This window comes from Coptis chinensis, chromosome 6 (genome assembly GCF_015680905.1).
Source record: "Coptis chinensis isolate HL-2020 chromosome 6, ASM1568090v1, whole genome shotgun sequence".
Lineage (NCBI taxonomy): Eukaryota > Viridiplantae > Streptophyta > Magnoliopsida > Ranunculales > Ranunculaceae > Coptis > Coptis chinensis.
The window spans coordinates 80,397,631-80,421,993 of NC_141461.1; the positions used below are offsets into that span (position 1 = coordinate 80,397,631).

Sequence of the window (24,363 nt, forward strand, 5' to 3'; positions counted from 1 at the left end):
ATGGCCCATCTTGATCAGTTATAATAGCACTAGGAGCTCGGTTTTTCATGCATGTAAGCCAAGTGGAAAAAAGCCAAGCAAATGTTTGTGTTTCCTCATTTGATATCAACCCACATCCGAGCAATATTGATTGCCCATGGTGATTCACCCCAACAAAGGGAGCAAAAGGCATGGCGTACTTGTTCGTCAAGTATGTTGTGTCAAATGTGATAGCATCACCAAACTCCTCATACGCCGCCCTACACCTCGCATCTGCCCAAAATAAATTTCTCAACCTACCATGCATCATCATCAAAATCCATCAAAGAGAAAAAATTAGCATTATTAGCATGCATTTTAACGAAGTAATTTTGAACTGCTAAAGCATCTCCATTCCCAAGTCTCATGCGTCTTTCAGTATCCAAAAAATTATAACTATCTTTCATAAAAAATGGCACATTCTCATTCCCACCGGCTTCATTCACAAAAGTATTATAAGACTTATTTGCTTTTATACTGGATTTAGCATGTTCTAGAAGCGTTCTTTTAGCCGCTGGAGGTATTTTTCAGTTATTTTTAAAACACCGTGCTTTACTTGGACTCACGTCGTGATTGTGGCTAAGATAAACAGAGTTAAGCTTCCACTTTTTATCCACACATAAAACACCACTAATCTTTGCATTACACTTCGTATTACCGATTGGTTGTTTTTGAACAAATTCTTACCTGTACTCCTTGATTTGCCCTCTCGACAGCACGCAAGAATAACCCATCTCATATCACCATCATCCCCTTTTCTTGAAGTCCTAATCTTCACTGGAAAACCTTTTTCATTACCGTATTTTCGGTAGTACTGCAACATGTCATCAAAACTATCAAACTTCATTCCCACCTTACGTTCATTCAAGTTTTCGTTTACAACTTCTTCAATTTTCTCACTACCTTCCATCTCAATTCCCTCGTAGTCTTCATGATATTTATTCAAATCAATGCTTGGAGATTCAATAGAAGCTTAAACATCCATCCCTTATTTAATATTGAAATCACTATAATAGTATAGCTTAAGACAGAGATTGACAATCACAAAAAGATAATGTTATTTATCTAAGAATCATAGCCATTTTCAAGATGGAGTCTTTAGTGAAAAGATTGAAGTTTTAGCACAAGAGATGAAAATTGGAGTATACGCGCCAAACAAAGAAGACAAGTAGTAGTTTTTTTTTTTTTTTTTTTTGGGTTGTTTTGGAATAAGAGGAGTGTTGGTTTGAGAAGTGGCGAGCGCCACGTCAGTTTGTTCTCTAGAGTTTGTTCAAAATTGTTTACAACGAATGTCAATTTACACATTTGGTAATCCAAGAATTTAGTAGATTCAGTACATTCAGAGATTATAAATCTTATTATCTTCATGGATACATAAATAAAAAAGACTAACAACATAATGTCGTTTATTTTCAAAACGTCTCTGCAACAGCCACCACCAAGGCACCAACCAACCCGTTTCAGAAACAATATATGATTCAACATGATGTGATAATAAAGACGCCGCTTTCTCTCCTCTCTTTTTTTCATGCATATTGTGGGAAGAAGATTATCTCCCAACCAGATCCTACCCCCAACAAACATTCTTCACGACATCAGTAATCGTAGGACCACCACCTCTACTGAATTTATCTTAGGGGTTTTTGTTTTTCTAAGCCTCTGAATGCTGAATGCTGGATGCTAAATGACTCATCCTCTGAATGTTGAATGTTGAATGTTGATTGCTGAACTCTGAAAAACATGTTTGTTTTATGTTAGAATAACCTGGCTCTGAATGCTGAATATAAATCATTTAGACAATTTTACCCATGCTATTTATTTTAAACGGTAACTTGATTTCTTGTAAAACAAAATATATATTAGATTTGAGGAGAGGAGATGGATTATCGAAGAAAAGAAATGATAAATAAACTTATTTTAAAATATGTTTTCACAAATATATTTTAACGGTTTATTTTCATATTTTGTTTACTTTCAAAAAATATATATATAATTCTATTTTTAACAAAGTAGATATCATTCACCCTAAAAATGAAAAACTCGTGACGCAAACATCAAATTTTGAAGAACTCATTTTGAAGCCGTAAAGGTTAAGGTAAGAAAGTATATGAGTTTTTGGGATTGGGTTCTTAAGAAATGGCAAGAAGGGACTTCTTTGTTTCAAGTATTAGAATTCAGCATTCAGGAGGGACTTTGGTGCGGAATGCGAATGAATGCTGAAATATCACTGAATGCTTAAACTACTTAAAAAAACAAACAAGTTTTTGAACCTCTTAATGCTTAAAACTTAAGTTTAAGAGGCTCTGAATGCTGAATCCAAAAAAAACAAACAACCCCTTAATATTATTCTCTATTTCTCAATTATCTTACCATGACAGTGCTCAAAAGGATCAATCGCTGATCTTTAACTTGCACTCTGCAGCAGAGAGGAACTCACTTCACCTTTGTGAATTGCAATCGTTGCCCATTAGTTCCAATTCTTTACAGAGGCTGGTTAAATTGGGCATAATCCCTTCTTTGTGATATCTCAAAATCTGGTCTCCTGCCAAATCCTTCAACAAGGTGGAGGGTTCCTTTGCTCCTCCATGCTGCAAGAGTTCAGATCTAAGAGTAGATCCTGCGGCCCGTGACAGTGGATCCTCCACGCATACCTCCTGCCATATGGTGGCTGCGAAGCACCTGGCATATATGTAGGTGTAGTAACCTACACCACCAAGGACGAATTACTTCACTAGGACCAGTTAGAAAAGATAAATTAATTGCATTAACAACATAATCAGGTTGAACTCGAACGATCTAACATTCCAGTCCAGTGAACTAATGCAAGAGCAGAAGACATCAGCTTGGAGAGGCCATCCAATCAATCCCGCCAAAAAACAACAAATGTGTCTTGGTGATTTCTCAAATTAAATAGACGTGAAACTCCACTTGCAACAGTCAATTTGGAAAAATTAGATGAATGGAACAGACCAAACAACCATGTAAATTATATGTAGAGATCCCAAAACATACTATGTGCTTATATGTAGAGTTTAACTATTCAAGGATTGGATTAACAAACCAAGTGATTCATACCGTAACTTTCTATTACAAAATGACAAATTTCTCTTAACAAAGAATTGAAGATGTCAACTGCCTTTCCAATTGCCACACAGTACCATCAACGAATCCCACTAGTGAATCTCCACAACTAAATGGCAGTCTGAACGACTTCTATGTTTGATCATAAACATCTGATCTAGACAGCACTTTTAACAGTTACCCAAGAATTTTCTGACAATTCATAGATATATCAGATTATAAGGCTCATTCACTGCTTCAACTATCAGCTTAATAATCTTTGTAGTAGGCTTAATTAATTGGTACTTTCAAAGCTCCATAGATCCACATTTCCCTTATTGTTTGGCTCAGGAAGGCAATGGTTTTTCCCTATCCTTATTTCATACTTGTGATAATTGTAGCACGCGTGAGATCCTTCTACGGATACTAAAATGTGATCACATGTTTTTAACGCCTACCATAACATGATAAGCTAACCAGAAACAAAAACACGATACCAAATTACGAATAAAGAATATTCTACTCACTTGCTCCATAAGTTATAAAGTGATTAAAACGTGAGTGCCAATGGGTGCCCTCTACATGATTCCAACTAGTATATTGTCTTTTTAAGTCTGCAACGACTGAAATGGTATCCATTGGCATGGTCGACTGTTCCCCGAAAAGCTTTTGATCAATGAGAGAATAAAGAACCTGCAAGGCAGTAATTTTGTTGTTTAGCACACAAAAAAACACGATTGTTGTTGTCAGTGGAAGTATTAACTCCATATGGTATAGTTAATAGTGGACCTACATGGAATTAGACCTTACTACCTTAGTCCTACATTGGTTGTAGTGTGTGCCTCAATCCACATACAGAGGCTTGGTTATGTCCCCAGTTTACTTAGTTGATACTAATAACAACTTTCTTTATTATCATAGTTGCCTCGTCATTATCATCCAGAACCAATATTCAAAACTATGAGGCTCACGCGAGTCTTGATGTTTCATTTTATCTTTACTAGGGCAAAGTCTTCCATTAAAGTTTGTTCTTGAAAGAGCATAGTCTCTCCAAAATATGCTCTAGCATGACCTCAAACTTGCAAAAGTTGTTTTGTAATAACCCTCACCTTACCAATGGTACTCCACTGAATTGCGACCAACAATAGAACAAGTGTTGCAATGTGGTATTTGTTTTGTTTCAAGCTTACATTCAAATTTTGAATGTTCAGCTTCAGAGGGAGTGTAAGAAGTAAGGAGAAGTAAAGTCACAGTCTTGTTCCGAGATAGGTCAGGTGTCTTACTTTGTTACTCACCTCTCACTACCTAAGGAGTGAGGGTTACATACGCACTTAAGTAGCAAGAACATATGTCTTCAAACTTCAGGTCTCTGGCAACTAACCTGACGCTGCAGTTCAGTTGCGGCAAACATCTTTTTAGCAGAATTCATTGACTGTACGAGTTTTTCAGGAATCACTTCACCAGTCAAATAGTGTTTAGCAAATGTTTTTAGGAACCGATAATCCCATGCATAGTACCTGGAAAAAGCGCCAAAACATTACCTGTATGACATCAAATAGAATGCGGATCTTCTACATTGAACAAGTGTATACTTAAGAACCTACAATGTAAGTGGAAAAGAGAATGAACTGAAGGGAAAAAAAAAAAAAAAATGGAGAAGGAAACCTCTTTATGCTTAGGTATCACTCTTCTGGGCATACAATTAGAGAAATCATTTCATGATGACTAGTCAAACCTTGGGCGGTTGGGCCCAAGGTCTTGGGTTCCATTTGCACCTTTACCAGGGAGTAGAGAATTTAAGGGGTTAGGGAATAATGTTCCATCTTCCAACTCTTTAAGAAAATGTCAAATCATGATGACATCGACTCTTTTTGTCTTTTTATTATTTATGCTCTGGTTGATTAGCACGGGAGAAATTCCATGGACTCTTTTTTTTCTTTTTCTTTTTGTGTGTGTGGAGATTTACAAGCATATGTATACATTTACCCAGTTTAAGATACAATCACAAGAGACTTTTCATGACAACTTTCTTAGAGCAAGTCCAATGGAGAGCTGCTAAAAGGTGCCACATAGGCCTTTTAGCTTGCCTAGCCAAATTTGGCACCCAAAATCAAAAAACCAATCCAATCGCGTTTTCTGTTTTGAAGTGCTAATGATACGGACAACATAGTTTCTGCCGTCTGTCCATTATTTTGTAACTTAAGTTGAATATTTTTTGGATGGACGGTGCAGTTTCTGCCGTCCGTCGAAATTTAACACACGAATGACATAAACTATGCCGTCCATCTCCCGAAACTTATTATGGCAGCTGCTAGCGAAGGTCTTAACTTTGGCTGGGTTTTTGACTCCTTCCAAATTTAAGACCCTTTTAGCAGCCCCATTAGAATGACATTTTTGTGGTTGGGGTGCTATATGGCCCTTTAGCAACCCATATTGCCCCCCATTGGACTTGCTCTTAGGAGGCAAAGAAATATTTTTATGCCTTAAGAGACCTCAGAAACAATTTTAAAATGAGAGAGTTAACAAAAGTAAATTACTCACTCGAAAAGATGTGATGGTGTTTCAGCCAAATCAATAACCACTCTGACTCCCGAGAAATGTTGGTAGTCCTGTAGGGTCGACCGAATGTCAGCAAGAAAAGAATGTCATAATGGATAATTTGGAAAATTTAGTGGTACCAAAGGGAAAATGTGTACTGTTCTTGAAAGAAGAGAATGAAGGGCATGCCCAAACTCATGGAACAGAGTTACAACTTCCCCATGGTTCAGCCTTGCTATTGATGAACCGGATGGAGCAGAGAAATCACAAACAAGAGCTACAATCTGCAGTGGACGTACAAAATGGTCATTTGAATGTTACACACTTACACTCTCTATAATAGGGACATAAGTACAAATTTTCTACACATTGAGTTAAGTAAAACTGATAGAGAACCTACTGAAGTGTCCATATTTGCCTTAAGCACGATAAGAGACGGTAACCGACATGGACAATTACTATAAACTAGGTGTCATTTTAAAATAATTTGCAAAACTAAGCGTAAGCACTGACACCTATGAACTATTGTAAGCACTGACATATAAACAACCATATGATACAATTTTTTGTTTTTGTTATATGTACTATATTGATAATGTTAGAGTTCTAAGAGGACATCTCCCTGGATTTTTTGGGATCTTTCTACTATGTTAAACCTTGTTATATTCTTATACATATTGAGTGATACGAGGCCAAAACTAACTAAGGCCGTATCCTCTATTTTCTCTCCAAACTTTCTTCTCCATCAACAGTAATATACTTGTACTGATAATATGAAAAGCTAAAGGATATACAGCAAGAGAAAGAAGAAAAAGAAAAATAAACAGGGGCAGATCAAATGTCCACATGACAATTGCCCAAAAGAGAGTCCCATCTAAACACAAAAATATCAAAAGGAGTATCCCTCCACTCCTCCCAAACCAATGCCCAATGAGCCACCAAACCTTTGATTGAAATAACTATCTGATCCACACTTCGCTTTATCCTCAAAGTGCCTTGATTGCCTTCTATACCTCTCCACCACAAACCCCACATAATCGCAGAGGGCAGGAAATCCCATGATTACCCTCTGAAGAATGCACCCTCAAACCCCGGGACGCTAAGAGATCTTCCACTCACCGGCGAGCAACTCAAAATACCCATTTAATCCAAGATTGATGGACAAAGTAACACCATACCTTCCAAGAGTAATCACAAATGAAAAGGTGATTGACTGACTCCCCATTAGACAAGCTGTCTAGCCAACAATTGACAATGATTTTTTTCCCACTTACGAAGGTTGTCTATGGTAAGAATTTTATTCAAAGTTGCACACCACGTACAAAAAGAGACTTAGGATGGAATTTTGGACCTCCAAATAAATAAGGAAAGCTAAAATAGGATGAGCACGCTGATTGGCCGAACGTGGGAACACATGGAAAACTAGAAAGACTTGGAGAAGTTTCCGTTCCTGCCAGTAGACCACAGTTGATTATCTAGATACAACTTAAAGCTACATAAAATCTCCGATTCTGTAAGATAAACCAGTTCATGTAACTGTACAGTAAATTATTCAAGAGGAATGAACAATTATTCTAGCAGTATATATGAGAACACTGATAGATTTAACTACTCCAATAAATCTCATCTTGTTTTAGATAACAGTGAGAATTCTGTATATGTTAAACCTTGAAATTCAAATTTTGTCTTGACAAAAAATTGCATTAAGCTTGAAAGTTATAGAATTTAGCTGCTTAACAATTCTCTTATACTGTTTCAATACCTATGAAGTTTACTAGACCACCACATTCACAGAATTTAGTGAAGCATCCCATCACATCTTAAGTCAAACGACAAAACCCTACTTTGTTGCACAATGGAAATGATAAGACAAATTAACTGTATGCATTTTATGACAGAAGAACCAGAGTCGGACAAATTCATAAAACTCGGGAGGGAAATATGAACCTACTGGTAGTTGGTACTCCTTCTCAGATATCTTCCGTCCACCTTTGATGGTAAAATGTGCACTGCCAGGATACTTGCCCTTCCTGGAGTACAGATCTAGGTAAAGGTACCCCAAGTCTCCCTGAGAAAAGACAATACCTGAATTCAACTGTGAATAGAACGGGAAAAAAGATAAACAGAAAAGGCAGCAGTAAGCAAACAAAAGATTGTTTAGACCTAAAGTTACATTGACGTGGATACGTGTGTCCGTATCCGACATGGATACGAAGTGTCTGACACGACAAAATAAGAAAAATTGAGGTATATCACATAAATATGTGCCGGACACGTGGATACGTATCCGGCACAGATTATTTTTGAAATATGGCGTGTCCATGTAACATAGCTCGATATGTATAAGAATATAACAAGGTTTTACATAGTAGAAAGTTCCTAAAAAATCCAGGGAGCTGTCCTCTTAGAACTATAACATTATCAATATAGTACATATAACTTCACCGATCAAAAACAAAAACTTGTATCTATTGTTGTTTATTTTTCAGTGCTTGCAATAGTTCATAGGTGTCGGTGCTTACACTTAGTTTTGCAAATTATTTTAAAATGACACCTAGTTTATAGTAATTGTCCATGACTGTTACTGTCTCTTATTGTGTTTAAGGCAAATATGGACAAGTAAGATCAAGCACCAAAAGAGATTGGTTAAAACCTGTGACAATCTTGCTGTGGAAAAAGTATCAAACCAAACTTTGAGGTGAATCCAAAGATTAACAGGTAAAAAAAATCAAAGTATCAATTTATCAATTTCGTTAATGTTTTGTGAAGATGAATTATTCAACATAGAAAAAGATCTCATCAGACTAAAGTCAATACAAAAAGCTTAGCCTATAGTATGTTGCATATTCCCATCATTAGCTTCTAATTCCTAGCTCTAAATTCATCAAAGTTCAATCAAAACTATACTATACCCATAACTGCAAACTTCCAACATCCCAAGTTTAACAAATAAATAAGTAGATACTGTAAGGGTTCTACAGAAGTTTTCCAGGATGTTTTCAATATGTAAAACCTACAATTTTCTTATATATAGATGTGCGAGAGAAGGCCAAAACTAATTAGGGACATATATTCTTTTTCATTCTTCTTCTCCACATTTCGTTCTTCTTCTCTTATTATGTAGATAAAATATAGTTTCACTCATACTCAAAGGAAAATACATAACAATACTTCATGGGAAATACATTATAGCACTTGAGGACAAAATAAGTAGTGTATTGTATGCTCCTTAAAGAAAAGAAAAAACCATTAAAAGAACATAACAAGAAGGGAATACGAGAAATACTGTAGAAGCCTACTATTTCTCAAATCAGCTAGGGCTGCTAGACTAGAGACTGGGGTAAGAAGAGAGATTAACACACGTTAAAAAAAAAAAAAAAAAAAAAAAAAAAATGGCAAGAAAAAAAGGGACAACACTGTGATTCATTATTTGTAATTACAAACATCATAATTTAAGACAAATACACAACAAATGACATCATTCACGGCTTACCCAAAAGTATAAAATATGGCATGCCTTCGAAATTAAAAGCTTTTCAATAACTCTCTGAACAAGGTCTAACACCATATGCACATCGATTGGTCATTTTTATCTGGATAATAAATAATGTTGGAGATATTATTAGGGTGTACTAGGGCAATTTTGTTTTTACACATATCTATTATAATATTAATAATATATGAGAGACCCAGCTACACTGTGCAGCCAACTCAACTCTTTCTCTTCCTTTTCTCTTTTGTTTCTCTCCTCAACTCCTCAATTTTAGTACCTTAATTCCCAACTTGGTATCAGAGCAGGTGATTATCTTCTCTGTTCTTCTTTTTCTTTTTCATCTCTCTATCAGTTTGTAGTGACATAAATCAGTTGGCCGTTTTGGTTAGGGTTTAGGCAAACCAGATTTTTTTTTTTTTTTTTTTTGTTGCTTGTTTTGTGGTGTGTGAAAACCCTTCATGGTTTAAGGATTTGATATCTAGGGTTTGCACAGTTTGTTTTCGATTGGTGTGGATTTGTCGTCGTAAGGAGTTACTTTTGTTAAAAAACGTTCTGTATTTGTGGTTGTGCTCAAGAATCTACATCGATCTCAAGAGGGGTGCTGGAAATTATATGTATATGGATCTTTTGGTTCTCCTGATTTTTGGTTTGTGCTTAAGAACAACTTGGTAGTTAGTGGTTCATGTTCTTGTGGTTTACAGTTCATGAAATTTGCTACCAGCCCCTTGTTTGCGCAAGCGTGTTTGTTTCCTTGTGTAAGGTAGTCAGTTCTTTTCGCAATGGGTGACTCTTCTAAATTGCAAACAGCTGCGAAGTCACCTTTGTATTACGTCAATGATGATCTGGGTAAGCCTATTACTAATACCCGTTTGAATGGGAATAATTATCTGTCATGGAGTTATGCCGTTGAACATTTTATTCGTGCAAAGAAAAAGTCTAAGATTCTAACTGGTGATCCTCCCGATTCCACTGATCTCACTTATGAAGACTGGATGGCATCTAATTCGATGGTTTTGACTTGGTTGTGGAATAGTATGGAACCGAAGGTACTTACTAATGTATAATTTTTGCCCAGTGCAAAACGAGTTTGGTCCTCTTTAAAGGAGATGTATTCGCAAGAGAATGATATATCTCGTATTTATGATTTGTTTGAATCTTTGTTTAAAACAAAACAAGGTGACCAACCGATTGATGAGTATTATAGTACAATGAAAGGATTGTGGGAAGAACTTTTACTTTATCAGCCATTTACCAATGACTTGGAGAAACAACAACAGCAACATGAGCAATTTCAGATTGCCTTGCTTCTGAATGGATTAAATTCCGAGTACAGTGTTTACAAAGACCAAATTTTAGCAAGTGAGACGGTTCCTTCTGCAGCTCAGGCTTTTTCTCGTCTTAAGAGAAAGCGACAGCAGCATGGCGAGTCTCTTTCGGTTGCTAAGGAGTAATCAGCCTTACTTTCTACCCCTAGCAATCGTGGTGGACATGGTAATTATACTAGTGGCTGTGGTTCCTATGGTCGTGGAGGTCGTGGAAACTTTGGTAATGGTAGAGGTAATCGTGATCGTGGTCGTGGTCGTGGTCGTGGTCGTGGTGACAGGTATGACGGTGCTGATGAAAGGAAGTGTACTCACTGTGGTAAGGATGGACATACTGAGCCTTTTTGCTGGAACAAATATGGACGACCTTCTACTTATGCAAATCAAGTTTTTTATCACACTTTTGGTCTTTCCGCTGCTGCCACCCCATCTGCTCATTCTGACCCTTCTACTATTGACGTTTTGGGTCAAATTCTTCACCTTCTGAACTCTATTTCTGGTCCTTCTGCCACACCAACTGCTACTATGGCTAGTTCTGGTAAGTTTGCCAGTTTGGTGATACCATCTACATCTTGGATCATTGATTCAGGAGCTAGTGCTCATATGACCGGTAATCCCTCTTTTCTTTCAAATTTTGTGCCCACTAAGACTAGTATGACTTTAGCTGATGGTTCCTCGTGTCCTGTTCTTCGTACTGGTGTTCTTCATCCTACTAAGTCCTTAGATTTGCAGTCGGGTCTTTATGTTCCTAATCTTTCATTTAATCTTGTCTCCGTTAGTGAACTTACTAAATCTCTGCGTTGTTTTGTAACCTTCACTCCTACTGGTTGTGTTTTTCAGGACCTCAAGACGAAGATGATGATTGGTTCGGGGTATGAGCGTGATGGGTTATATGTCTTGAATGTTGAAAAGTCAAGTTTTGTTTCTGCTTTGAGCGCGTCTGTGTCTCCACTTCAATGGCATTGTCGTCTTGGTCATCCGTCCATGGTTAAGTTGCGTCAGTTACTTCCTAAGTTGAGTCCAGTATCTGTTTTAGATTGTGAAGCATGTCAATTGGGAAAACACCATCGTAGTACGTTTCTCTAGTAGGGCTTTGAGTCCATTTGATGTAGTCCATACGGATATTTGGTGTCCTTGAAATAAAAGTTTATTTGGATTTTTTTATTTTGTGGTGTTTGTTGATGATTTTTCTCGAATAACATGGTTATATATGTTAAAAGACCGCATTGAACTACCTCGCATTTTTTTCATTTTCTACAATGAAATTTTAACACAGTTTGATAAGAAAGTTAAAATTATTCTATCTGATAATGCCTTAGAGTATGTTCAAACTTGTGTGAGACTTTTTTGTGATCGAGGTATTATTCATCAAACCACTTGTCTACATACCTCTCAACAGAACGGAGTTGCTGAACGCAAACTTCGTCACTTACTAGATGTTACTCGTACTATGATGTTTGCCATGAGTGTACCTAAACCATATTGGTGTGATGATGTTCTTACTGCCAATTATCTAATAAATCGTATGCCGACGTCAGTTCTAGATAATCAGTCTCCTTTTGCATTGATGTATCCTAAGCAATCGACTTATGGTTTGCCACCACGAGTGTTTGGTTGTGTTGCATTTGTTCATGTGATGGGTCTTGGTCATGACAAGTTGGATCCTCGTTCTATAAAGTGTGTTTTTGTGGGTTATTCACGTACTCAAAAAGGGTATAGATGTTACAGTCCTGTTACTCGTCGGTATTATGTCAGTGTTGATGTTACTTTCTTTGAGTCTACGTCATATTTCTCCACATCAGGAAGTTGTTTGATCTCGATTTAGTGGCTTGTCGTGAGGGGGAGTTGCTTAGTCCTCGACTTCAACCGGTTGTTCCCTTTCCGATGGTTCCTTGTGAGGAGGTTCCCCCCTTATTCCAATTGTTCGTTGTGAGGAGGTGCCTCTCTTACCGGGTATACCATGTGAGGAGGTGCCTAGTTGTGTTCCTATTACAATGAAAGGCACCATGCCTATTTATGCTCAGTCTCATCGTACTTTCCTTCGAAAGAAGGTTGCGACTATTGAATCTGCTACTGTTACTACTATTGAACCAGCTCCAAACCACTCATCGTCTTCTATAGAGGCTCTTTCAATTCCTATTAAATCCATTGCTAAACGGATCCGGTCTCAAGTTGAAACCGTTGCTCAAAGGACCAGGTATAAGACTTCTCATCCTATCTCTCATTTTGTTTCATTTCACCGTACTGCTCCTGCTTTTCGTACTTTTGCCTTGTCTATGTCTTCTATTTCCATTCCATCTTCTATTTCCCAAGCACTAGCTTCTCCTGGTTGGAAATTTCAACCCTTCATGAAAACAAAACTTGGGAACTTACACTTCTTCCACCAGGGAAGAAAACAATTGGATGCAGATGGGTTTTTACAGTGAAATATTTACCATATGGTACTGTTGAGCGTTTGAAAGTGCATTTAGTTGCTAAAGGGTATATCCAAACTTATGGAGTTGATTATATGGAGGCACTTTCTCCCGTTGCTCGCCTTAACTCTGTTATGATATTGTTTTTGGTTGTTGTGTGTAAAGGTTGGCCCCTTCATCAGTTGGACATTAAAAACGCATTCTTGCATGGTGTGTTAATGGAGGAGGTGTATGTGGATCAGCCACCTGGGTTTGTTAGTCCTGGTCAGGAAAATTTGGTGTGTAAGTTAAAAAAAGCTATTTATGGTTTGAAACAATCACCGCGTGCTTGGTTTGATCGGTTAAGTTCGGTGGTTATCTAGTTTGGTTTTCATCGGTCTGTTTCTGATCATTCTGTATTTGTTCGGCATTCCACTTCTGGCACTATTGTTCTTATTGTGTATGTTGATGATATTATTATTTTTGGTAGTGATGCAGCTGGTATTTCAGATTTGAAGCGGTATTTGGGGCAGTGTTTTCATACAAAGGACTTAGGTCTCCTTCGATACTTTCTTGGGATTGAGGTTGCTCGTTCCAATGAAGGTGTTTCTTTGTCTCGGCGTAAGTATGTTCTTGACCTTCTTAGTGAGATAGGGCTTCTTGGTTCGAAACCCGTTGATACTCCTATGGATCCTACTGCGAAGCTCAATGCCGAACAGGGGGAGGTATTTTTTTATTATGGTCAGTATCGTCGCCTTGTGGGCCGTCTAATTTACCTTACAGTGACTCGTCCAGATATTACTTATGCAGTTGATGTTGTTAGTAAGTTTATGCATGCTCCACATACTTCTCATCAGGATGTTGTCATTCGAATTTTGAGGTATTTGAAGGGCTCTCCGGGTAATGGGCTTCTTTATCACCCTTCACAGACACAAGATATTTTTAGGTTTTATGCTGATTGGGCAGGTGATCCTATAGACCGTCGGTCTACTTCGGGGTATTGTATTTTTGTTGGTGGCAACTTAGTCACCTGGTGTAGTAAGAAGCAGAACGTTATGGCTCGGTATAGTGCTAAGGCTGAGTATTATGCTATGGCTCACACAGCTTCTGAGATGTTGTGGGTTCAATCTCTTTTGTCAGAAATGAGTGTTCATGCTCCTTCTCCTATGTCTATGTTTTGTGACAATCAAGCTGCGATCTATATAGCTAGTAACCCAGTGTTTCATGAGCGTACTAACCACATCGAGGTTGATTGTCACTTCATTCGTGATTTAATGATGTCCAAGAAGATTGTTACTCCTTATGTGAAGTCTAGAGATGATATTCTTACCAAACCGTTAGCTCGTGGTAGTTTTTCATCTATGTGTTCCAAGCTAGGCATGTTTGATTTGTATGCTCCATCTTGAGGGGGAGTGTTGGAGATATTATTAGGGTGTACTAGGGCAATTTTGTCTTTACACATCTATTATAATATCAAGAAATAAGCCAAAAGGCCCAATTTCCAACTTTAATCATAGTCTAGGACAGTTGGGTTTTGATTTTGAAACCATTGATAAGGACATTTTTTGGCTTATAACTACTAAAAAACCCAAATTTCACGTTTTAATTATTAATAAGAACAGACTTGACTTTTTTATTTTATACCCTTTCCAATTTTACCCTTCTATGTTTGGTATGCCGCGGCCCCGGCATACCAAACATAAAAAAGAAGGTGGTATGCGACACATTGTGCATACCAAACATCACAAAGAAAATGGTATGCACTAACGCCTGTGCATACCTGGCATACCAAGAGGTGGTATGCACTGACACTTGTGCATACCATTTTCTTTGTGATGTTTGGTATGCACTGACGTCTGTGCATACCTCGCATATCAAGAGGTGGTATGCATTGATATTTGTGCATACCATTTTCTTTGTGATGTTTGGTATGCACAGACGTCTGTGCATACCTCGCATACCAAGAGGTGGTATGCACTGACACTTGTGCATACCATTTTCTTTGTGATATTTGGTATACATTGACGTCTGTGCATACCTAAAGTGGTATGCATCGACACCTATGCATACCAGGGTACTATTGTCTTTTTCGGACAAAAGTCAACTATTGTCCTTGAGAGTGTTTTTGAAATGAGGGTGGGTTTTTTAGTTCGTTATTTCGGAATTTTGTCCTTTTCAGTTTTGTCTCCGTATAATATTAATAATATATGAGAGACCCGACTACAATGTGCAGCCGACTCAACTCTTTCTCTTCCTTTTCTCCTTTGTTTCTCTCCTCAACTCCTCTATTTTAGTACCTTAATTTTCAACTTATAGAAATAAAAAAAAGAAACTATTTTCAACTGTTTGTGGCTCCTTAAATACACATCTAGAATGTCAAAATTTCAACCCGATATGGAATGAAAAAAATCTATTATCAAACCTATTATTATGAATTAGAATTCAGAGAGTACTTGAGAAACTATCATACCAAGTCAATTTCCATAATCCCATGGGATGGTCAATCAATCAGAAAATATTTCCAAGTCAAATATCTCAGTGCTGTTGAGATGCTGAGCTCGATACTGTGACGATAGATTATTAACTAAGGTATGAAATAGTACCTCTTCAGGATGATGGAGTGCCATTTTAAGCACATCCTGGTGCCATGATTCACCAGGTGCAAGAGGGATGCTACAAAATGTTACACCAAACAATGATTGCACCAGCACATTCAAACCCTCTAGGCACTGTGGTAGGGGAAAATATGATGATATGACCTGCTCAGAACAGCAAACAGACAATTGGTGACAAAAAAAAAGAACAGGACCTTTCAACAAGCCCGAAGCAAAATATACTTCAGGAGTTTATGAAATAGACCATTTCTGCAGGAAAATGAATAATTAAAGTTAAAGGTACTGAACCGTTGTGTATGATTTTCAGTTTTCTTAATTTTCTTTTTTCCTGCTTAAATTCTATAATAGGTTTTCACAATCTAATTTTCGTATTAGCTTATGTTGATGCCTCTCTTTATTTTACTGTCTAAAAAAGGTGATGCTAGTTTCCACAAACAACAGTGAAGTATCTTACTGAAGACTCTAAGTTATAGGCAGAAGATTTCATCATTCCGGTCAAGTAGGTTTCATCCCATGGCTCCAAATCTTCATATGTTTGCCTGTAATTTTGCCTCTTATAACTTCTGATGGAGTTAAACTCCTACAGTGTGAAAAAACATTCATAGAATCAGTAACTGGGAGGTAATTACAACTTTAAAAAAAAAAAAAAAAAAAAAAGACAAAGCAAAGTTTCAGAATACACATGTAACAGATATCAAATATACCTGATCAGCCTTGGGTCTGACAATGTTGCTTAATTCGAGTAAAGACGACATCACAACCTCTGGTGATGAAGCCAAGGTACGATGATGCATAGAAAAATCAGCAAACGAATTACACCCCATTATCTGCATCCATATCCATAGATGTAGTCAATATTGCATGTAATCAAACTTACATTTATGCTATTTACATGAAATACTTGAGAAGTTAAGTCATATCTGGAAACTATCTAAGAAAAGCTGCAGAAAGTCAGTTATATACTTATATACTTTCACTGGGTACTGTGATAAGTGCGTAACTAAAATTTATAATAATTTCATTTAGACAGAGCTTATTTGATCGATGAAAATATTGAAGATGGGCATCCAACTTAAAACCAATTGGTGATAAGTGGAGAGGCCCCAAGACTTACCTATTTTTATGCGTGACTTAACATATCCCATGCGGGAATAAACATCTCAACACGCCCCTCACGTGTGAAATTACTTGAACCTAACACGTGGACAAACATATTTGGGTTACGTGGAGTAAACAACAGGCCCATTGGGCGAAACACAATAGCCCACTTGATACCATATTGAAGATGTGCATCCAACTTAAAACCAATTGGTGATAAGTGGAGAGGCCTCAAGACTTACATATTTTTATGCATGACTTAATATATCCCATGAGGGAATAAACATCTCAGGAGAAAATTTTATTACTATAGAGATTGACCTAATCACACTGTAATATACATTCATGAGATTCACTAATAAAGTTGAACTGTGCCCTAAATTTTATTTATTGTATTCACTTTAGGGTTGTAAACTCAAATCATAGTTAAAATTGTTATATTCCCAAAAAAATCATGTGTTCTTTTTATGCACTCTAGAGCAATAAATCATTTAACTGCGTCAACAATAGTACATAATTTCAAATTTATAAATTAATGGCATATACAAAAGGGATGCAAATCTTCAAATGTTGGCTAGCTTAGTTATTTGAAACTTGCCAACAACTTCAACTACTCACTTAAATATCTGCATCACACTCAAATCTCTTTTCTATTTATCTACGAATATTGTTTCCGCATATACCTACTACCGACCTTCAGTGAAGAAAATAAACGGCATTCAAAGACCTGATAAAGTGCAACAACATACCCAGACCTCCATTACCAACCACTATACCGTTACGTCTACAATCTGACACAGATAAGTAGGAGAACCTATATTCTTTTTGATTTCAAAGAATGCATTTTATGCAGAAAAGGCAACCTGTGCGAGTTCATGACGAGCTTCTATAAGCTTATCAAGTATACCAAGATTTGCATGCGGAGAAGAATTTCCTTTGATGTAGGACTGCTTCCTAACCTGGAAAGGAAACAATGTACATTCAGTTCATTTAGATTAACATTTAAAAGATATTCAATCGAGACATACAAATAATGGTAAAGTAGGGCATGCAGTACTTACTATGCCAGTAAATAAAACATGTTCCTTCAAACTTTACCGTCTTAAACATATCGAAATTCCAAAAGAGAAAGTAATCTATCATCAGCCAATAGAACGAATGCTTCACAGACAAAGATGACAAATGCAACATGCATAAGGTTAATACTAAAGTAAAGTAGTAAACTATTCTAACTTTTGTTAATAAGTAAAATGTACGAATACGAACTATGTTGATCATTTTAAAAAAGAATTTGGAGAAATGGACCAACGAATTGCTAATGAGATACAAAAGATTCTCACTCTCGGCAGAAAGTTGCACCAAGAAACTAATAAACTCCTACTTTACCTGCCAACAGTACATGGAACTGCACTACATTTCTACAGCCCAATCAAATATTGAATGCTGCTCCATAATATTACATACTGGAGACTCAATTCCTCCATTTCCCCCCATCATAGTCTCTATTGGATTCTCCAAAGATACAAGAATACTATCATACATCTCTGGAACAAAAACGTTATAGAGTGTCATCACTGGTGGTAAGATGCGGGAAGACAGCTTCCTTGCTTGACCTTTTCGTGGCTTGACTTTGAAATAATTGTGACTTTAAGGACCACACCGATCTCTTCTCAAGAGAGACTATTTTGTATGATCAAGGTCTCAAGGATGGACATAAACCCTTTAGAGGACGAACATATGGACCTTGTGCCAGCTTTAGAGGTGCATATGCAGATGTCAGCCTTTGCTGGGATTTCAAGTACTGATGACTGACCCTTTGGAAGGGCCCTTAGACAATCCTATTGCAAGGACCCAATCCTTGATGGTATGGACACAATTTGATATGATAGATGCCTCTGGTGAGCCAGAAGCAGATAAATATGAATTGCCTGTCAGCTGAAAACATGGGTTTCCTTTCATAGAGATTGTTGCTTACAACCTAAACAACTAGGCATTATGCAATGAAACCATACACCGCATCCGCATCTAAGTAGTCCCAACTCCCAATGTGTCTAACTGCACATAACACACCTCTGTGAAGACTTAATTTCGCTTTGGTCCAAGCAGCCACGCTGTCGTCGTCTATCTGGACCGAAGGCTAACATGATCGGCCCTGAAGAGTAAATGACCATGGAGCCATGACTGACTCTGTAGAAACCATGCCCGAAGGCTATAATAGCAGCCCTGTAGGGTTTACATAATTACATGAGTGATAACTTTCCTATGCGCTGTACCAGCTACCTCCCACACACAACCATTCAGCTCCAAACCATTGCAAACTAAATTAGGGCTGTAAAATCATTTATGAATCCCTAATATCAGTAATCCTAACTCTATATTAAAGGGTTAGTCAGTGATCCTCTTGCTACTTTCTAAGAAAAAAAACCTTCAATTAAGCGTTCACCTTCATTTCGAAGTGCTAAGACGTTGTCAATTAGATACTTACACTCAGGATACTTATTCATGATGTAAAAAATGTACTAAACATAAAAAAGTAAGAAGGCAAGACAAACATGTAAGAAATAGAATAGAAATGTTATAGTTCCAGGTACACAATTGGGAAGCTACCTCGTCATCTAATACCCACTGCAGTACAGATGATAGGGTAGTTGAATCTGTTGTTATTCGGAATCCCATTTCTTTATTGTTTATTCTTCTCCTCAATGATTCTTTTGATGTGGCAGGAATGGAGCGATAAATAGGCTTAAGAAGATGCTGTACATGCTTTGGAATGCGTGACTCTGGAAATACATCTACAAAGCCTGGATCAGTGACGATATTGTTGCTGAACCTGATAATTGCAAAAGGATAACTCTGGAAATAAACACGCCATCTTAACAAGATATTAGTTGATGTGCAAAATATCATTTAGACTCTATGTGATGCACTCGAGTTGTATGCATCTTAACCAGTCTGTTTCTCAATCAGTAAATCCTTGAAAAATACATCTGCAAATTGTTAAACTCTCCTGAACATAATCATACCTACATAGAAGAACTACATTTAGTAATGATATATCTTTATTAGATCAGTTATTTAAAAGGCGTTTCTGAGCGGACCTTAAGGCAAGGTGTAGGAGAATAGCTTTGAGGCACACACCTTACACTCTTTATAAGTGTTATGTGAGGTATACGTCTTATTCTTGTACCCATACATGAGTTGTATGAACTTACTAACAATAATGGTTTTCAAACAAAGTATCCAATGTTCAACGCTTTTATCAGTTAGAAGAATGAACTATAAAGTCGAGATGGAATTGAAGAAAATTAATTAAATCCTAAAGCACAGGATCACCAAGGAAATGATATACAGGAAATGATATACAGCAAGCCAGGTGTTTAATAGTGAAAAAAGGTAATGGTGAATTCCGCATGTAAGTACGCCATGGATTAGATAAAGCTTGTGGTAAGGATCGAAAGAATGAGTACTTGTGCTTCTGTGGTGCTTTAATCAACTGGTGCTTTGTTATATGTGATAGATATTTTTTTACTATATTTGAATCCACAAATTGAGCTTGACAAGCAATTTTGATTCTTTTTTATTATCTCCTTGTGTTTATATATTGTTCTTATTTTTTTTTTTTTTTTTTTTTTAATTTAATTTAATTTTTTAAATAATTTTCCTTGTGACTTGTCCAGCAAAAAAAAAAAAAAAAAAAAAAAAAAAAAATTTGTATGAGTTTTATTCCACTCAGGCTTACTAACCCATGCACAAGCCGCATGGTTCAGAAATTGGCAAAAAGATAAATAAGCTATTGCACCTTGAGGCATATGGAAACCTATAATAACCACAATAATTCTACACTGACACACAAAATTTGACCGACACAATGACGTGGCACTGCAACATCAATGTTGTACCGATAACTATCACAACAACATCAATGTTTCACCATGAAAACCACAGCAACATCAATGTTGCACCAATAAATACCACTCAACATCAATGTTGCACCATGAAAATTACTGCAACATCAATGTTGCATCATAAAAAATCAATGGAATTGAGGTTTGCTATGACAAAAATATGAGAATGGAAAAATGATAATGGGAAGAGAATAAGTGTTTTGAGTGAGAGAAAAGAGATTTTTGGTTTTTATTTTCACCATTGCAACATCGATGTTGCAATATGCCACATCACTGTGTCTTGACTGTGTCATTTTTCATATGCCAGTGTAGTATTACTCTAATAACCATGACCAGTTGACCACAGAGAAGGCAGACCCAATGAAGTACGCTGCATAGCCTAAGAAAATCTATGCACTCATTGTACACAAACTTTAAGAACAATTTCATGAATTGAAATAACACCATACGAAAAACTGGTTTAGTTGATGTGAATTCAACAAAACAACTTACTCTCTACATAGATGATCAATGTCAATATTAAGGCGATTGACTCGCTCTAACTTCTCTGCAGAAAAAAAAAAACACAAAATATAAAAAACAAAACTCAGAACATAAATTTATAATTAAAATTCTATATTTATAACTGTAAAACGACGACAACAACATTAACAAAATTATTCCAATTGATGTTGAAAACCTGCTGGAAGATGGATGCCACCCTTCTCAAAGTCCGTACGTAGGAAATGAGCTGTCCTTTGAGCTTCATCTGTTTGCAATAGGCCACTTTCATCAGCCCTCAGCAGAGCGCTATACAGATTATGATTTGTATTTAAAAACTGTGAAAAATGCCAGTTGAAGAAACACTGGAGTTATTATCAATAAAAGATGTAATATCAGATACTTATAATTTTTATCAAACAATGGTCATAACTCACAGTATGATACCACCCAAGGTATGTGTAAGGGACCTAGATCAAACAGGTGAAGGTTGTGCCAAAGGTTTAGTCTCATACCGCTTAGGTTCCATCCAAGATCTGGGTTTCTTAAGTGATTGACATACTCGGCTTAAAACCTTCACTTGTGGCGATCAAGTGAGGAAATTATCAATAGTGGCGGTCAAGTGAAGATAATATCAATAGCGGAAGTTGTGGTGGACCGTTACAAAATCTAGAGATTTTAAGTGGTTGATCAATCTCTACTTAAAACCGAGGCCTTTGGAGGAACCCACACAGTTGGTTAAATAGTTACATGAGAACAAATTGCCATAGAGTGGTACACATACAGTCCTAAGGCAGAATTTAACAGAATGTGATGAATTAATATCTAATCACACTGACACAGATACGTCATACGTGTGTCGGTGTCCGACATGGATACAGCACCCTATATGAAGTAGGAGACGGGGACACAGCTAATTAAAAGAAAATTAGTTACTATTCTTTAGTTGCTCAACTAATGCTTAGGGTCAAGATCTTACAAAGCGCTTCCTTACAAAGAAAAAACTATGAAAGAGGCATATATCATGGAATTAGAACTATGCTAATAGTTTATTTTCTTAGTCTTCTTGGTATAGAAGAAACCCTAATTTGAAATCATATGCACTAGGGGTCCGTGTGTCTGTGTGTCTGACATGTATTTTTTGTGAATCTAAGGTGTCCGGGTTACTTGGATGAATATATGCTTAACTCTTTGTATACAGATACAAGTCCAAACAATGACACGCCAAGATGAATATACAGATCAATATGTACTATAATGACAAAGTAAACTGTGTCCTAGCATTGAAGGTTGCTTTAGTTTTCTTGTAAAAGCATAATTTCCAGACTCCCGGTACTATTGCTTGGGTCCCCATGGTAGTATATGCATCCAGAGACCTACGCAGTTAAAGGTGCAGGCACTAGCTACGCGCTTGGGTTGAGTTGAACCCAGGGGTCAGGCACATGACTAGAAGACACTATGTGCGAGGCGCAAGGGTAAAGTATTGGCGTGCTTTTGAGTTAATAGGGAGAGCCTAAGTTTACATTCTTGAATCAGCATGCAGGAAGTTTCTACCTGGCTACCTTTAAGGGACTTCCAAGATTCTTAACTTTGGATTTTCAGTTTTGATGTATTAGCATTTCTTAAGCTAACAAACATGACAGTATCGAGCTTTCTTTTCGAGTATAAAGATTCCCTACTGTAATTCAGTCCATTCTAATGAAATAATCTCTATTGAGCTTTCTTGCCAACTGTATCGACCCCCCGTTCTTGGGAAGGCGTCACATTATTTAAATAGACCATTCATTAGTTCCAAAGCCTAATCGGACCCAGTTTGGCCTGTGGACTCATAAATTGTTAATGGCACCCAGTGCTCAGTCCTGGCTCTATGGTCACACGTCTTTTAATTAAATAGGAGTTTAAAAAAAAATTATAATTACGTCTAGATTCAGTTCCTACTTCATTGTAACTCTGCTTTAGCACTTGATAAACTATAGCATGTAATGTAAACTAAATCTAGATATAGGATTCTCTATTCTGCAACCTCTGTAAATACATTAAGAACTAAACCATTAGAGACTTTATCCCAGCTTCTTCCACAGCACCTGCAAAAGGTTTAGTCCCGACTGTTTCGATATCACTTTCTCCGTCTTTACAATCCAATTGTGTTTTAACCCAGTTTTTGTAGAGACATCAAACTAAGTTAACCCAGCATCCTTGAGCTGGTGTCACTAATTCCCTTATAGGTTTTTATTTTTCTCTCTATCATTTCATGATTTACAACTGAGGTTGTTCGAGTCAAAGCTTATGATAGACACAACATACGTAGTAACACTTATTTAAGCAACCAACTGCAAAATACAATACATAAGAGTAATATATAAAGTAAAGGTTGACATACACTTAGATATTCGTTGATTCTCATTGATGCCTTTGTTGCCTCCTCAACAAACTCCCTTAAGAAAAACATAACTACAATATCTCAGAATAACAGAAATATGAAATCACACAACAGAAAACTAAATAAAATATTGGTTTTCACAGCTTATTATTTACCTATCCGGATGAGTACATCGACAGAGCTGCGCCGAATCAACAACAGAACAAACCTAACAAATAAAAAGGCCTCATATCATTTTCACATAAATTCAATCTTAAAACTAAACGTATAAAAAATATTATAAAATGAGAGACAGACTGAATATGATAAAAGTTAGTTATTACAGATGTTAAAGATTCTAGAAACTGTTATTGTCTAACTGATGACCTGGCATTATTGTCTTCATCAGTGGTTTATGTTTAGCAAAAATAGAAAAAACCTAAAAACCATTCCCAAAATACATCATACCGTGTCTGAAATTTCATCCATTGTTTTTATAGTCTCCATAGAAGGAGGCAAATTCGATACATCACTAACAAGTTCTATTGACCTGCCAAACAAACAAACAAACTTAAAATTTATATATATCAACAAAACATTTTAAAACAAAAAAATATATATAATTAATTGTACCTTGCAATTGCTTCATCAACAAAACGTTGAAAACATTTAGGAGATTTCAAGAGTTTGAAACCATATAGACCAGTTTCTTCACTAATGTCACGTGCGTTCGACGTGACGAAATGGTTATTACGGACGAGAAAGTTTTGTTTTGAGATGAAGACTGAAACTCTTCGGCGGAATAGAGTTTGCATTTTTTTTTTTGTTTTTCCCCGCCAGAGAATGAAGTTGTATTTATAGGTTGGAGCTCAATTGGACACTAGTTTTAACAGTCCACTGTTAAAAAGGCCCATTACATTTGGGCTTTATACGATGTGGGCCGGGCCTTGTATTAAACCTTGATCATTAGTCATGACTCATTGACTCATGACGATTGCTGAAAATTTGGGCAGTCCGTTAACATTTTTAGTGGACTGTTTTATCATTTATTTATGGACTGGGTACTGTGGTACTCAGTTTGC

The 24,363-nt window shown here is 36.8% G+C and overlaps 1 protein-coding gene across 4 annotated transcripts; it reads right to left on the reverse strand.

Annotated features, from left to right (window-relative positions):
- Positions 1–1,292: 1,292 nt before the first annotated feature.
- LOC147494731 (Zincin-like metalloproteases family protein) lies at positions 1,293–24,100 on the reverse strand. 4 transcript variants are annotated; one of them, XM_086569225.1, is made up of 18 exons: positions 23,915–24,100; positions 23,750–23,831; positions 23,458–23,510; positions 23,303–23,357; positions 21,122–21,260; positions 20,935–20,989; positions 19,145–19,367; positions 17,401–17,496; positions 16,144–16,266; positions 15,894–16,019; positions 15,428–15,583; positions 7,568–7,684; positions 5,775–5,900; positions 5,620–5,687; positions 4,460–4,595; positions 3,606–3,771; positions 2,389–2,722; positions 1,293–1,749 (listed from the first exon to the last, which is right to left on the reverse strand). In XM_086569225.1, exons 1-17 carry the CDS (start codon positions 24,094–24,096, stop codon positions 2,457–2,459), a joined length of 2,169 nt encoding a protein of 722 aa, XP_086425351.1. In that variant the 5' UTR covers positions 24,097–24,100; the 3' UTR covers positions 1,293–1,749; positions 2,389–2,456. The 4 variants fall into 4 exon arrangements, with proteins under 4 accessions (XP_086425351.1, XP_086425350.1, XP_086425352.1 ...); XM_086569224.1 differs by having other exon boundaries at positions 7,568–7,711; XM_086569226.1 differs by lacking the exon at positions 7,568–7,684.
- Between the last annotated feature and the right edge of the window lie 263 nt (positions 24,101–24,363).